At 48.6% G+C, this 16,420-nt stretch overlaps 1 protein-coding gene across 2 annotated transcripts in view; it reads left to right on the top strand.

Annotated features, from left to right (window-relative positions):
* The window catches only part of LOC116967354 (probable JmjC domain-containing histone demethylation protein 2C), a 71,214-nt gene extending 63,167 nt beyond the window's left edge, over window positions 1-8,047 (top strand). The window contains exons 20-23 of one of the 2 annotated variants that reach the window (XM_033013863.1): window positions 3,549-3,685; window positions 6,669-6,836; window positions 7,540-7,671; window positions 7,908-8,047. In XM_033013863.1, the coding sequence (XP_032869754.1) occupies window positions 3,549-3,685; window positions 6,669-6,836; window positions 7,540-7,671; window positions 7,908-7,976 (506 nt within the window). In that variant the 3' untranslated portion in view covers window positions 7,977-8,047. Of the gene's footprint in view, window positions 1-3,545; window positions 3,686-6,668; window positions 6,837-7,539; window positions 7,672-7,907 lie in introns of both variants that reach the window. The other variant, XM_033013862.1, reaches the window with a different exon arrangement.
* The last annotated feature ends 8,373 nt before the right edge of the window (window positions 8,048-16,420 follow it).

Raw genomic sequence — 16,420 nt, 5'->3', positions numbered from 1 at the left:
GTCCTTGAGATCCTGTGATTTAGTTCAGTTTAATTTAGAGATACAGCGCGGAAACAGGCCCACCGAGCCCACATTGTACAGCAATCCCTGCACATTAAAGGGCCTGTCCCACTTACGCAATTATTTTGGCGAATTCCCGGCACCCGTCATAGTGGCAGCAGGTCCCCAAATTTTTTTTAACATGTTGAAAATCCAGCGGAGACCAGAAAAAGGTACGACTCTTTAGGCGACTACTCACGACCATACAGGCGCCATGGGATATGGACGAAGCGCAGGCAAGTGGGACTAGTGTAGCTGGGACATTGTTGGCTGGTGTGGGCAAGTTGGGCTGAAGGGCCTGTTTCCACACTGTATCACTCTATGACTCTAAATGCTGGAGTAACTCAGCGGGACAGGCAGCCTCTCTGGAGAAAAGGAATAGGTGACGTTTCGGATCGAGACCTTTCTTCAGACTGAGAGTCAAGGGGAGGGGAAATGAGAGATATAGATGGCGATGTAGACCAAATGAATGAAAGATTTGCAAAAACAGTAGACAATAGAGGGAACAGGCCATTGTTGCCAACTCGAGGTCACAGCTAACAATGGCCTGTTCTCTTCATCACCATTACCTTTTTGCATGTCTTTCATTCGTGGAGGGGAGACCATGTAAGGATAGGTCAGGGTAAGTAAGGGTGGGGAGGGAATTAGAATAGCAGCATCTCAAGATGGCCGACGTAGACACAACACAGAGACTCAGCAGTGATTCACAATGTCCCTCGAGCAATGTTCTTGCCTTTTGTGTAACACCTTGCTTGGCTGCAGACGGTACAAAGACTTGTTAGGAGTTGTTTACTGTTGGGAAAGATTATTACATCATCATCGCCACTTCTCCTTGGGTTGCCAAAAACCTGTGGAATGTGTAATGAACTGCAGATGCTAGTCTGTACCAAAGATAGACGCTGAGTGACTCCAGCGGGCAGCGCCTCTGGAGGACGTGGAAATCGTGACATTTTGGCTTGGAACCCATCACCTGGATTACGTGGAATATTCCACCTGGGTAGTCTACAACTCTGTGGGAGGCACCTGCATAGACGACAGATGGGACGACAGATGGCACAATGGGCTAAGTGTTCGGCTGGCGACCGGAAGGTAGCCGGTTCGAATCCCGCTTGGAGTGCATACTGTCGTTGTGTCCTTGGGCAAGAAACTTCACCCACCTTTGCCTGTTGAATGTGTGTGAGTGATTGGTGGTGGTCGGAGGGGCCGTAGGCGCAGATTGGCAGCCACGCTTCCGTCAGTCTGCCCCAGGGCAGCTGTGGCTACAGAAGTAGCTTACCACCACCGAGTGTGACTGAGGAGTGAATGAATAATGCGATGTAAAGCGCCTTGAGTATTAGAAAGGCGCTATATAAATCCCATCCATTATTATTATTATAGAGTTTTCTCCGGGATCTTCGGTTTCCTCCCAAACTCCAATGACAATAGACAATAGGTGCACTTCGAGCCAGCACCGCCATTCAATGCGATCATGGCTGATCATCCCCAATCAGTACCCCGTTCCTGCCTTCTCCCTGACTCCGCTATCTTTAAGAGCCCTATCTAGCTCTCTCTTGAAAGCATCCAGAGAACCTGCCTCCACCGCCCTCTGAGGCAGCGAATTCCACAGACTCGCCACTCTCTGTGAGAAAAAGTGTTTCCTCGTCTCCGTCCTAAATGGCTTACTCCTTATTCTTAAACTGTGTGGCCCCTGGTTCTGGACTTCCCCCAACATCGGGAACATGTTTCCTGCAGGTACATACAGGTTTGTAGGTTAATCGGCTTGGTATAAATGTAAATTGCCCCTAGCGTGTGTAGGATAGTGTTGGTGTGCAGGGATCGCTGGTCGGTGTAACGTCACCCACCCTATCCAGAGAAGCTGCCTGAGTTACTCCAGCAGCTTGTGCTAAGATAGAGAATTCTTGAGAATATATCTAGTTATCTTGGAACAAATAGCAGAGGGAGTTCCCATTTAAAGAGCATCAGGCCACAATGAAAACTAGGATGAGGATCCTTGGGATAACAATGTCTGGATTTAAAGTCTGAACAACATGTACATTGGCACAGAAGCAGACAGAACAGGAGACTAACACATGGCTAAATACATGTTGTTCCCAAAAACATCTTTCCGTCAGGAAAACGGTATAGAAGTGTGAGAACACACACCTCCAGATTCAGGGACAGTTTCTTCCCAGCTGTTATCAGGAACTGAATCATCCTCACACAGCCAGAGAGCAGTGCTGAACTAGTATCTTCCTCTTTGGTGACCCTCAGACTACCCTTGATTGTACCCTTTACCACCTTTACCTTGCACTAAACATTATTCCCTTTATCATGTATCTGTACACTGCAAATGACAATAGACAATAGAAAACAGGTGGAGGAGTGGGCCATTAACCCCAATCAGTACCCCCGTTCCTGCCTTCTCCCCATATCCCCTGACTCCGCTAATTTTAAGAGCCCTATCTAGCTCTCTCTTGAAAGTATCCAGGGAACCCGCCTCCACCGCCCTCTGAGGCAGAGACTTCCACCGACTCACCACTCTCTGTGAGAAAAAGTGTTTCCTCGTCTCTGTTCTAAATGGCTTACTCCTTAATCTTAAACTGTGGCCCCTGGTTCTGGACTTCCCCCAACATCGGGAACATGTTTCCTGCCTCTAGCGTGTCCAAGCCCTTAACAATCTTATATGTTTCAAATGGCTCGATTGTAATCATGTATTGTCTTTCCGCTGACTGGATAGCGCGCAACAAAAGCTTTTCGCTGTACCTCGGTACACGTGACAGTAGACAAAACTGAAACGATACCATTCTTCTCTTCAAGGAAGGCTAGCCCCTTGAGGAGCATTCAAAGTAAAGATCCATCCTTCCTATCAACATGATCACGCTGATGTCCACAGAAAGAATTGTCCATGTGGATATCAGGGGATTCTGTAAATTGTGGATCTCAGTCCTGCCCAAGAGAAGCTGGCTACATTTACAGGACAACAAGATTGTTAAGGGGCTTGGACACGCTAGAGGCAGGAAACATGTTCCCGATGTTGGGGGAGTCCAGAACCAGGGGCCACACAGTTTAAGAATAAGGGGTAAGCCATTTAGAACGGAGACGAGGAAACACATTTTCTCACAGAGAGTGGTGAGTCTGTGGAATTCTCTGCCTCAGAGGGCGGTGGAGGCAGGTTCTCAGGATGCTTTCAAGAGAGAGCTCTTAAACATAGCGGAGTCAGGGGATATGGGGAGGAGGCAGGAACGGGGTACTGATTGGGGATGATCAGCCATGATCACGCTGAATGGCCTGCGCCTATTGTCTATTGGAACGTGTTCAAAGGCCACCCCTTGTGCCAATCTTTAGTGACTGTTGTGTTCATAAGTTCTAGGAGCAGAATTAGGCCATTCGGCCCATCAAGTCTACCCCGCCATTCGATCGTGGCTGATCCATCTTTCCCTTTCCCCGCCCCCCCCCCCCCCCCCATTCTACCGCATTCTCCTCGTATTCCCTGACACCCGAACTAATCTGTGTGTTGTTTTAAACAGCAGTCCTTGCCAGCTTGAAGGGAGAGTCGGCGGATGATGCGGTCATGAGAAGGCTGAACGACCCAAGCCAGCGGCCCGGAGCTCTCTGGCACATCTACTCCAGCCAGGACACCGAGAAGATCAAAGAGTTTTTACACAAGGTAACTCGCTTTATGTGGATACACCAGCAACAGGTGCAGGAGTAGGCCATTCGGCCCTTCGAGCCAGCACCGCCGTTCAATGTAACCATCGACAAAAGTGCTGGAGAAACTCAGCGGGTGAGGCAGCATCTATGGAGCGAAGGAAATAGGCAACGTTTCGTCCCGAAACGTTGCCTATTTCCTTCGCTCCATAGATGCTGCCTCACCCGCTGAGTTTCTCCAGCACTTTTGTCTACCTTGTATACAATACAATACAATATATTTGTTATCATTTGAACCTCTTGAGGTTCAAACGAAATTTGGTTTCTGCAGTCATACACACAAGAAAAAAAGAACCGAGACACAACACAATTTACACAAACATCCATAATAATAATAATGGATGGGATTTATATAGCGCCTTTCTAATACTCAAGGCGCTTTACATCGCATTATTCATTCACTCCTCAGTCACACTCGGTGGTGGTAAGCTACTTCTGTAGCCACAGCTGCCCTGGGGCAGACTGACGGAAGCGTGGCTGCCAATCTGCGCCTACGGCCTCTCCTCCTCACTGTGATGGAAGGCAAAGTCTTATCTCTCCCCTGCACTCCTCCCGATGTCAGAGTCAAAGCCCCCGCCGGGCGATGTAAGGCCCTGCTCCAGGTCATCCTCAACCCCGAAACTCGTATAGTCTCGATCCTGACCATGGATGCTGTCTACGGAGTTTGTACGTTCTCCCCTGTTTTTTCTGGGACCTCCAGTTTCCTCCCATATGTTTGCAGGTAAATTGACTTCGGTAAGAATTGTATATTGTTCCCAGTGTGTAGGAAAGTGTTAAGGGCCTGCCCCACTTTCATGACCTAATTCACGACTTTTTTTACTCGTGGCTAGAAAAAACGCCCCGACCTACTTGATGCCACGAGTATCTACGACTAGCATCACGGCCTGCTACGACCTACCTACGACCTCGTGACGACCATGCTGCGAGTATGAGTCAAGGGCAAACTCGGCAGAGGTCGTGAAAGTGGGACAGGCCCTCTAGTGTACGGGGACCCGGAGAGCCCAAGCGACCTCTTTCTGCGCTGTACCTCTGAACTAAACTAGTGAGTTTAGAGATACAGCGCGGAAACATGCCCTTTCGGGCCCACCGGGTCTGCGCCAACCAGCACATTGACACTACCCTATACCCACCCAATAGGGACAATTTCTGCATTTAGCCTACATACATACCTGTACGCCTTTGGAGTGTGGGAGGAAACCGAAGATCTCGGAGAAAACCCTCGCGGGTCACGGGGAGAGTGGGTGACTTCAATAATATTTTGAGCGTGACGGGAGTTTAGTAGATTAGTCCACTAGTGCGGGAAATAATCTCCAAACGTCCCACCCCTTCCTTGTCTTGTTCAACTAAGCTCACCCTCTGATGCGATGATAGGAAATGTCATGTGTAAACCAGTTTGCCAGGATTTCTAAAATCTTCAAACAAAAGGAGTTGGCAGCTTACTACAACGCTGCGAATGTTACGGCTCTGAGGCTAATCCAACGCAGTGGAGATGAAAGGCATGTGTGTTGTGCTCTTTGTCGCACAGCTTGCACAGTTCCGAGCTTGGAAGCTGTCCAAGCCCACTGAGGCACCGCACTGCTGGGCGACTCCTGGGATGGTGGGCGCTAATCCTCACACTGTACACTGTGTCTACTCCACTGGAAGTCTCACAGTCTGAAGGTCTCGACCTGAAGCGTCACCCATATATAACCATATAACAATTACAGCACGGAAACAGGCCATCTCGGCCCTTCTAGTCCGCGCCGAACACTTATTCTCCCCTAGTCCCATCTACCTGCACTCAGACCATAACCCTCCATTCCTTTCCCATCCATATACCTATCCAATTTATTTTTAAATGATAAAATCGAACCTGCCTCCAACACTTCCACTGGAAGCTCATTCCACACAGCTACTACTCTCTGAGTAAAGAAGTTCCCCCTCATGTTAACCCTAAACTTCTGTCCCTTAATTCTCAAATCATGTCCTCTTGTTTGAATCTTCGATCCAGAGATTCTACCCATTCCTTCTCTCCAGAGATGCTGCCTGTGCCACTGAGATACTCCAACATCTAGTGTCTATCTCACTGTACGGGCAGCCCGGGCACTGTAGGTAGCGTTGACCAGAAAGCCAGTTACCATTTAGCCATGGAGTCAAACAGTGTGGAAACAGGCCCTTCGGCCCAACTTACCCATGCCGACCAATACCATCTGCACTAGTCCCACTTGCTTGCATTTGGCCATATTCCTCTAAACCCTTGAATATTCCTGTCCTAAATGTATCTGAAGAAGGGTTTCGGCCCGAAACGTTGCCTATTTCCTTCGCTCCATAGATGCTGCTGCACCCGCTGAGTTTCTCCAGCACTTTTATCTACCTCCTCTGGCAGCTCACTCCATACACAGTGCCCTCCATAATGTTTGGGACAAAGACCCATCATTTATTTATTTGTCTGTGCTCCACAATTTGAGATTTGTAATAGAAAAAAAATCACATGTGGTTAAAGTGCACATTGTCAGATTTTATTAAAGGCCTTTTATATACATTTTGGTTTCACCATGTAGAAATTCCAGCTGTTTATACATAGTCCCCCCATTTCAGGGCACCATAATATTTGCAACACGGCTTTATACGATATGTAAAACATAAAGTTGCCCCTTAGATTCCTATTAAACCTTCCACCCATCATATTAAACCTTGTGATTCCCCTACTCTGGTAAAAGGCTGCATTTACCCTATTGATGATTTAATACACCTCTATCATTCTATCGCTTTCTTCCATTGAGTCCCAGCCTGCTCGAACTCTCCCTATAGCTCAGGGCCTGGCAACATCCTTGCAAATCTTCTCTGCCGCCCTCCCCAGCTCGACGACATCTCAGTGGGCCGGTGAGAGGAGTGCGGGGGGGGGGGGGGTAGTTTTGAACGCTGTAAGAACTGGTTAAATGGAGGTTCTGCCTTGTCACCAGGTGCTGAAGGAGGGAGACTGTGATAGCCAGGATCAGCAGCTGGCACAAAGCTGTTACCTGGACCAGAAGCTGAGGACCAGACTACTGGAGGAGAGTGGCATTCGGGGCAAGGCCGTGCTACAGTTCAGGGGCGATGCTGTCTTGATTCCCACAGCAACCTCCTATCAGGTAAAACCCAATAACAACTGCATTGTGATTTCATTTATGTATACACTGGTATTTTAGTACGGGCAGTTTGGTAGAGCTGCTGCCTTACAGCGCCGGGTTCGATCCTGACTACGGGTCCTAGTGTGTACGTTCCCCCTCTGATCCGAGCGGGTTTTCTCCGAGATCTTCTGTTTCCTCCCACGCTCCAAAGACGCGCAGGTTTGGAGGTTAATTGGCTTGGTCTGAATGTGACAATCGTCCCCAGTGTGGGTTAGTGTTGGTGTGCGGGGATCGCTGGGTGGTGTGCGGGGATCGCTGGCTGGTGTGCGGGGATCGTTGGTTGGTGTGCGGGGATCGCTGGGTGGTGTGCGGGGATCGCTGGGTGGTGTGCGGGGATTGCTGGTTGGTGTGCGGGGATCGCTGGTTGGTGTGCGGGGATCGCTGGTTGATGCGGACTCATAGGGCCTGTTTCCACGCTGTATCTCTAAATTAGATTTGGGGAGAGAACACAGAAGCTAGGGGCGTGAAGCTCGGATGGCACTGTGACAGCGTTTGAACCACGGTCTCTTTAGTTTAGTTTATTGTCACCTCTACTGAGGCACAATGAAAACCTTGTGTTAGTGGCAGGAGCAGCTGCCCAGTCTGAAGAAGGGTCCTGGCCCGTGGAGTTAGTCCAGCATATTGTGTCGGTTCCATCCTCTCTCTCTGTCTCTGTCCCGTGCAGGTCCAGTACTTCAGCAGCTGTATCTCCGTCACCAAACAGTTTGTTTCGCCCGAGCACATCAAGCACTCGTTCACAACATGGCCTCTCACCAGGGAGAGCCGGCCTCTGGTGCAGCACACACACAAACTACAGGTAGGTGGGGGGAGAGGTAGGAGAGGGGAGGGGGAGAGGGGAGAGGGAAGGGGGGGAGCATGAGGGGAGAGGGAGAGGGAAGGGGGAGAGGGAGGGGGGGAACTACCAGAGTCAGGGTGGGTGGCCAGGAGTGAAGCGTTGAGGGTGGATGTGACTACAGGGTGAAGTCTCCTATTGTCACGGACCATGCTGCTCTTCATGGCCTATTAAACCAGGGCCTGTCTTTGTCTCCTCAGATGAAGAGTATCCTGTATAACACTGTGAAGGACTGTGTGGAGACGCTGGCAGCTACGTCACTGGGTTGAAGAGCAGCCCAGAGGCTCGCACTGACAATGAAAAATGACAATAATAAAATGAATGAAGTTTTGTAATAAAACACTCTTGGACGTACAGTTCTTCCTGCTCCTCGATTAGATTAGAGATACAGTGCAGAAACAGGCCCTTCGGCCCACCGTGCCGGCACTGACCCCTGCACATTAACACTATCCTACACACACACACACACACACGAGGGACAATTATTTTACATTCAGACCAAGCCAATTAATCTAAAAACCTCTGGAGTGTGGGAGGAAACCGAAGATCTCGGTTCTTTCCTTTCGTTGGAAAGGTTCGATCCTTTATTCGGAAGAACCGAAGAAAGGATCGTACCTGGGCCTCTGCTGCTGTAATGCCCCTGTCCCACTTAGGAAACCTGAACGGAAACCTCTGGAGACTTTGCGCCCCACCCAAGGTTTCCGTGAGGTTCCCGGAGGTTTTTGTCAGTCTCCCTACCTGCAACCTCCGGCAACCACCTGCAATCTCCGGGAACCGCACGGAAACCTTGGGTGGGGTGCAAAGTCTCCAGAGGTTTCCGTTCCGGTTTCCTAAGTGGGACAGGGGCATAAGGCAGCAACTCTGCCACTGTGCCATCCTTCATTGTGATCTCTCAAAGAGAAACAAGAAATACAAGATACAGCTGTATAAATCATCGCAGAGCCCACATTTAGAGTATTGTATTCAGTTCTGGGCACCATGTTACAGTCTCCAGAGATGCTGCCTGTCCCGCTGAGTTACTCCAGCATTGTGTGTCTACCCCCGGCGTAATCCAGCATCTGCAGTTCCTTCCTGCACTAAGTTTCGTGGTGAAACAGTGTTTAAGAAGGAACTGCAGATGCTGGAAAATCGAAGGTACACAAAAATGCTGGAGAAACTCAGCGGGTGCAGCAGCATCTATGGAACGAAGGAGGTAGGCAACGTTTCGGGTCTGAAGAAGGGTTTCGGGCCAAAACGTTGCCTATCTCCTTCGCTCCATAGATGCTGCTGCACCCGCTGAGTTTCTCCAGCATTTTTGTCTCCCTTCAGGCTTAAACAGTGTTTGTGAAGAGTCACTGTTTCACCATGGGGTCTCTGCTGCCCTCTTGTGGAGTGTCCTTACCCCACAACTCTGCCAATTACAATTGACCCAAACAAAATGAGATACAGCGTGAAAACAGGCCCTTCTGCCCTCTGAGTCTGCACCGACCCACGATCACCCCGTACACTAGCACTATCCTACGCACTAGGCACAATTTACAATTTTTATCAAAGCCAATTAACCCACGAACCTGTTTAAGAAGGAACTGCAGATGCTGGAAAATCGAAGGTAGACAAAAATGCTGGAGAAACTCAGCTGGTGCAGCAGCATCTATGGAACGAAGGAAATAGGCAACGTTTCGGGCCGAAACCCAGAAGGGTTTCGGCCTGAAACGTTGCCTATTTCCTTCAGTCTGAAGAAGGGTTTCAGCCCGAAACGTTGCCTATTTCCTTAGCTCCATAGATGCTGCTGCACCCGCTGAGTTTCTCCAGCACTGTTAACCTACGAACCTGTACGTCTTTGGAGTGTGGGAGGAAACCGGAGCACCCGGAGAAAACCCACGCGGTCACGGGGAGAACGTACAAACTCCGTACAGACAACATCCATAGTCCGGATCGAATCCAGGTCTCTGGCACAGAGTTTCATTACCATATACGTCCCGAAACGGAGCAATGGGATTCTTACTTGCAGCAGCACAACAGACGTGTAAACATAATACTCTGTAAAACCCGCAATAAACAAAATAAACTCTCAGTATATACATTAAAAAAGCAGACAAATAAATAGACAGTAAAAGTGCAAAACTAATGCCTCCAAGTCTATGTAGTTCAGAGCATATTGGAGGTTGCAGTGTTTAATAGCCTGATGGCTCTAGGGAAGAAGCTGTTCCTGAACCTGGACATTACAGTTTTCAGCTCCTGTACCTTCTTCCCGATAGCGGGTAAAATGAGAGCGTGGCCAGGGTGGTGTGGGTCTCCGATGCTTGCTGCAAGTAAACTAGTAAATAATGCAATTGCAAAACAATAAAGTCTTCTGTAGGTACACAAAATTGCTGGGGAAACTCAGCGGGTGCAGCAGCATCTATGGAGCGAAGGAAATAGGCGACGTTTCGGGCAGAAACCCTTCTTCAAGTCTTCTGTAGGTACATTCAAAGAATAATCATAGAAAATAGGTGCAGAATGGAGGCCATTCGGCCCTTCGAGCCAGCACCGCATTCAATCATTCAAAGTACTGGAGTAACTCGAGGGGTCAGGCAGCATCTCTGGAGAACATGGACAGGTGATGTTTTGGGTCTGGACCCATCTTCAGACACTCTGACCCAAAACATCACCTGTCCATGTTCTCCAGAGACACTGCCTGGCCCGCTGAGTTACTCCAGCACTTTGCCTCTTTTTTTTGTGTGTGTAAACCGGCAACTGCAGTTCCTTGTTTCTGAAGAACAAACGTTGTTATCTACGAGGATAAGACTGGGGAAATGAGAAATAGCAAAAAATTCCAAATTAGTATTTTGAATCACTGTTTATGGTGCAAAATATTATCTTCGATGGTTTTCGAATCAAGAGGCTGCAAGAGGAAGGAATGTAAAATAATTCTCATTATCTCAAAAATTAAGTACTAAACACAAACATGGAGGTCCTATACAAGTGGTTGTATGGATGGTCAGGTAGTTATTTATCACCTCCCATGGATTCCATACGATTGGAAAAGTGCAAATATAATTCTACCATTCAAGAAGGAAACTGGAAATTTCGGCCAATGCTTGTTGCTGGGAGAATCCTGGCATGGACTATGATGAAGTCAATAACAAGATAGACACAAAATCCTGGAGTAACTCAGCGGGACAGGCAGCTTCTCTGGAGAGAAGGAATGGGTGACGTTTCGGGTCGAGACCTTTCTCCTATCTTCGATTTAAACCAGCATCTGCATTTCTTTCCTACACAACCTAAATCTTCTATTGCCCTTAGATAGACAAAATGCTGGAGTAACTCAGCGGGACAGGCAGCTTCTCTGGAGAGAAGGAATGGGTGACGTTTCGGGTCGAGACCCTTCTTCAGACTGAGAGTCGGGGGAGAGATATTTAGAAAATCGTACAGCTATCAAACTTCACTTAAGAAAGGGAATCCATCTGTAAGAGTTATTTGGGGGTGTAACTAGTGGGGTTGTTGTAGAGGTAACAGATATAGGGGGGCATTCAATCAGATCCCCGAAAAGGGGCAGCACGGTGGCACAGTGGTAGAGTTACAGCCTTACAGTGCCAGGGTCCCGGGTTCGATCCTGACTACGGGTGCTGTCTGCACAGAGTTTGCATGTTCTCCCTGTGACCGCCTGGGTTTTCTCCAGGTGCCCGGTTTCCTCCCACACTAATTGGCTTCAGTACAATTGGAAATTGTCCCTAGTGTGTAGGATAGTACTAGTGCACGGGGTCTGTTTCCACGCTGTATCTCTAAACTAAACTGAGATGCTGCCTGACCCACTGAGTTACTCCAGCACTCTGTGTCAAAGCTTGTGATCAGTGTGGGTGAGGCATCAGAGGCTGGCTGTGGTGGGCAGAGTGTTGTAGCTGATATCTCTGAAGGGGTGCTGATCCACACAAGGCTGCGTGGGTTGGCAGCTGTATTAGCGTGGACAAGCATTGAGTTAATTAACAGATAACAAGGCGACTGGATAAGTAGGTCATCCCTAGTTTGGCGATCAGTAATTAGTGTAGTCCCAGTGCTTGGGCCTCAACTATTCATAGTCTGGATTGAAGACTTAAAGCAAGTGTACTACAGAGCTTTAGTTTTAGAGTAATAGGGCGGAAACAGGCCCACCGGATCCGCGCCGACCAGCGATCCCCGCGCATCAACACTATCCTACGCCCAACTAGGGACAATTTTTACATTTATACCAAGCCAGTTAATCAACATACCTGTACGTCTTTGGAGTGTGGGAGGAAACCGAGGATCTCGGAGAAAATCCACGCAGGTCACGGGGAAAACATACAGACAGCGCCCGTAGTCAGGATCGAACCCGGGTCTCCAGCGCTGCATTCGCTATAAGGCAGCAATTGTACCACCGTGACGGTTAGCTCATGGAGCAGTGCAGCACAGGACCAGGCCCTTCATCCCACAAGGTCTGTGCTGGACATAACGTTAAGATGAACTAATCTCCCCTGCCTCCACAGGAATCATATCCCTCCATTCCCTGCCTATCCATGTGTCGATCCAAAAAGCTCTGAAACACCTGTCTCCCAAATTGCTGATGTTACGGAGATGGGTGGATGAGGCAGGTGTGAGGTGGGTACAAACAGCCAGCAGAGGGGATATGGATAGGTTGTCAGTGGACAAAGAGATGCCAGATGGGGGAAAAAGTGGGACAACGTGTGCGAGGTTCGGGAGGAAGAAAGAAAAAGCTATTATTCGAACAGGATGGAATGGCAAAACACTGCAGTAAAATATGGCAAAGACTTTAAAGTGAAACCCAAAAGCTAGCATGTAGATAGAGCTAGTAGAATATTGGCATTTATGGAGTACAAAGGCAAGTTTTAAAGGAACTTTATAGAGGACTCTCGAGACCACACCTAGAATACTGTGTACCATCAACAGTTTTGGTCTGCGTACTTAAGAAAGAAGGTTGAATTAAGATTGATTCTTAGGGCGAGGTATTGGAATGAGTCAGAGTCAAACATGTCGACCGACATGCCCCATCTACGCTAGACCCACCCGCCTGCATTTGGCCCATATTCTTCTAAACCTATCCTGTCCACCGAGCTGTCAAAATAACCTATAGAGAACCGATAATCAGGTTGGGCTTTAACCTAGAACATAGAACAAGACCAGGCCCTTCGCCCACAATGTTACTGCCAAACATGATGGCAAGTTAAACCGATCGCATCAGTACAACTGATCGAATGTACGTAGCGGGTACGTCGGAGCTCGGGACGTCTCTTAGCGGCTCGTAACGCTAACGGCAGGTACTCGGGAAATGCGGTAAGCTCGTGAAGATTTTTCACCAGGTTGAAAAATGTCCACGAGAGCCCCGAGTACCTACGAGCGGCCATTACCATAATTCACCGAGTTTGAATCGGGTAACTCAGGAGAACTCTTGAATTACCTCGTAGAGTGGGGCAGGACCTTTGGTGTACGAGGATCGCTGGTTGGTGCAGGCTCAGTGGGCCAAAGGGCCTGTTTCTGCGCTGTTTCTATAAATTAAACTAAACTAAAATAAATTGCCAGCATTTAACAGATATCCCACAAAACCTTTCCTATCCATATACATGTCCAGATGTATTTTAAATGTTCTTTTGTATCTATCTCAACTCCGTTATCTGATAGTTTGTTCCATTTACCTACCAACCCTGTGAAAAGGAGTCTGTGTGTTCTCCTGATGGTTTTATACACGTCCACAGTATATGACCACTCCTCATCCTTCTGCGCTCCAAGGAGCAGAGTCCCATCCTGCCTAACCTCTCCCTATTGCTCAGTCAACATCTTCGTAAATCTTCTCTGCGCTCTTTCCAGTTTAATGGCACCTTTCCCGTTCATTGGCTTATAACGTTGTACAGTTTATTGAGATGTCAGTCTCTTCGATCCTCATCCCCACTGTTGTGAAAATATTCCAGTTTGTGTTGTGATGCATTGTGCTGACTACCTGTCCTCTCCCCCTCACTAGACCGTGCCCACCACAGCTTTGCCCAGACTTGCTTTGTAACAGCCACCCATGGGGCTGCATGTGCAATGTTCCCCCCCCCTTGCTATCATCAATACACACAAGTAGCAGAGTGTGATTACAAGTGAAGTGAATAAGTTTATTGGCCAAGTATTCACATACAAGGAATTTGCCTTGGTGCTCCGCCCACAAGTAACAACATGACATACAGTGACAGTTACCAATGACTCAGAAAACACTAAACATCAATAATAAATAAGACATTAATGATAAAATGATAACACCATGTAGCATCTTATACTTACACTTCTTCTTGTGTGCACAGCCTAAAGTTGGGTCGGACAACTTGTTCTATTTGATCTTATTTGATTGTGCACACCAGGCTGATTGCATTCGTCGAAACAGGGCGGACCACGTGAAGGTTGCAATCTCCCACCCCTCATATTTACTGAAAGTAAGCATGCAGGTGCAGCAGGCAGTGAAGCAAGATAATGGCATATTGGCCTTCTTAGCAAGAGGATTTGAGTAGAGGAGCAAGGAGGTCCTACTGCAGTTGTACAGGGCCCCGGCGAGACCGCACCTGGAGTATCGAGTGCAGTTTTGGTCTCCAAATTTGTGGAAGGACATTCTTGCTATTGAGGGAGTGCAGCGTAGATTCGCCAGGTTAATTCCCGGGATGGCGGGACTGTCATATGCTGAGAGAATGGGTTGACTGGACTTGCATTCACTGGAATTCAGAAGGTTGAGAAGGGATCTTATAGAAACATATAAAATTCCTAAGGGATTGGACAGGCTAGATGCAGGAAAAATGGTCCCGATGTTGGGGGAGTCCAGAATCAGGGATCACACAGTTTAAGAATAAGGGGTAGGCCATTTAGGACTGAGATGTGGAAAAACGTTCTCACCCAGAGAGTTGTGAATCTGTGGAATTCATGATAAGTCTGCACACTTCAACAGTGCCAGGGATTCCACAGACAGTCTTAGAGACGATGGGAACAGCAAAACCACTTGTGGAGTGTGTACGGCCATGGGGCAGAAAGCATCGAGCTGGCACGGGGCTAGAGGCAGCTCTGTGGAAACTGAGCCAGCACCACTATTGTATCATTGGAAGCAAGGAAGGAAGTGGGAATCCAGGGTTAGGAACGGCAAACTGGGCCTCAAACGTTACATTTAGATTTATTATTGTCATGAGCCACGGTGGCGCAGCGGTAGAGTTGCTGCCTTACAGCGCCAGAGACCCGGGTTCAATCCAGACTACGGGTGCTGTCTGTACGGAGTTTGTGCGTTCTCCCTGTGACCTGCGAGGTACTCTGGATCCCCCCCCCCCCCCCCCACACTCTAAGGACGTACAGGTTTGTTGGCTTTGGTAAAAAATTGTCAATTGTCCTTAGTATGCGTAGGATGGGGTTAGTGTGCGGGGGGTGGGGGAGATTGCAACCTTCATGTGGTCCGCCCTGTTTCGACTAATGCAATCAACCCGGCGTGCACAATCAAATAAGATCAAATAGAACAAGTCATCCTACAACTTTAGGCTGTGCACGCCATACGCAAGAAGAAGAAGTGCGGGGATCGCTGGTCGGCAAGGACTCGGTGGGCTGAAGGGCCTGTTTCCGCGCTGTATCTCTAAACTAAACTTTTATCATTTGCATTTTGCACCAACAAGCCCTTAGTAGGGAGGTGGTTGGTGGTTCTGTTGCAGAGGTTGGATTAGGATCGTGCAGGTTGGGCGTAGAACCTGATGGCTGAATGAAAGTGGCCATTCCCGACTCTGGTGGGGTGGGGGGTGGGACCCCTTTGCCTCTTGCCCACTGGAGGTAGATAGAGGAGGGCATGGGCCAAATGGTGGGGATCCTCAGATAGAAGCCACCTTCTTGAGGCAAGACCAGTGTTTTCAATGACAGGGGGAGCTGAATCCACCCCACTTGCATGCAGTGACCCAGCCCACTGCAGCAAGGAGCAAGCAGGGATGGCTCATAAATACTTTGCGGCACTAATCACACACACAGCCAACACCGCCTGATTCATGAGAGTCACGGCAAGGCAATTTGCGAAACATGAAACCGCAGGTGACCTCTGGCATCTGCCGTTCATCAATAACATCTGTCCCCCTCTCTCCATTTCCCTGCTCGTCGATCAAGCATAAGTCAAGTCATCGCAAAGAGGTCGTACCTTAATCTTGTACAGCCAACCCAGTCTGAAGGAGGGTCTGGAGCAGAAACGTCACCCACTCCTTCTCTCCAGAGATGCTGCCTGTCCCGCTGAGTCTCTCCAGCATTTTGTGTCTACCTTCGGTTTCAACCAACTGGTTGACTGGCATGCTGACTGGTTGCATCATGGCCTGGTTCGGCAACCTGAGTGTCCAGGAGCAGAAAAGGATGCAGAAAGTTGTGACCACTGCCCAGTCCATCATCGGCTCTGACCTCCCCACCATCGAGGGGATCTACCACAGTCGCTGCCTCAAAAAGGCAGCCAACATCGTTAAGGACCCACACCATCCTGGCCACACACTCATCTCTCCGCTACCATCAGGTAGAAGGTACAGGAGCCTGAAATCTGCAACATCCAGGTTCAGGAATAGCTGCTTCCCCACAGCCATCAGGCTATTAAACTCACTATCAAACAAACTCTGAACTATAACAGCCTATTACACTTTTATCTGCTTATTTATGTGTATATTGAACTGAACTGTTCTGTATTTATGCTTACAATATTCTGTTGTGCTGCAGCAAGCAAGAATGTCATTGTCCTATGACAATAAACTCTCTT

This window comes from Amblyraja radiata, chromosome 39, assembly GCF_010909765.2.
Source record: "Amblyraja radiata isolate CabotCenter1 chromosome 39, sAmbRad1.1.pri, whole genome shotgun sequence".
In the NCBI taxonomy this organism is placed as follows: Eukaryota; Metazoa; Chordata; class Chondrichthyes; order Rajiformes; family Rajidae; genus Amblyraja; species Amblyraja radiata.
The sequence above is the reverse complement of the archived record's forward strand: the minus strand, read 5'-3'. Positions and strand labels throughout refer to the sequence as shown.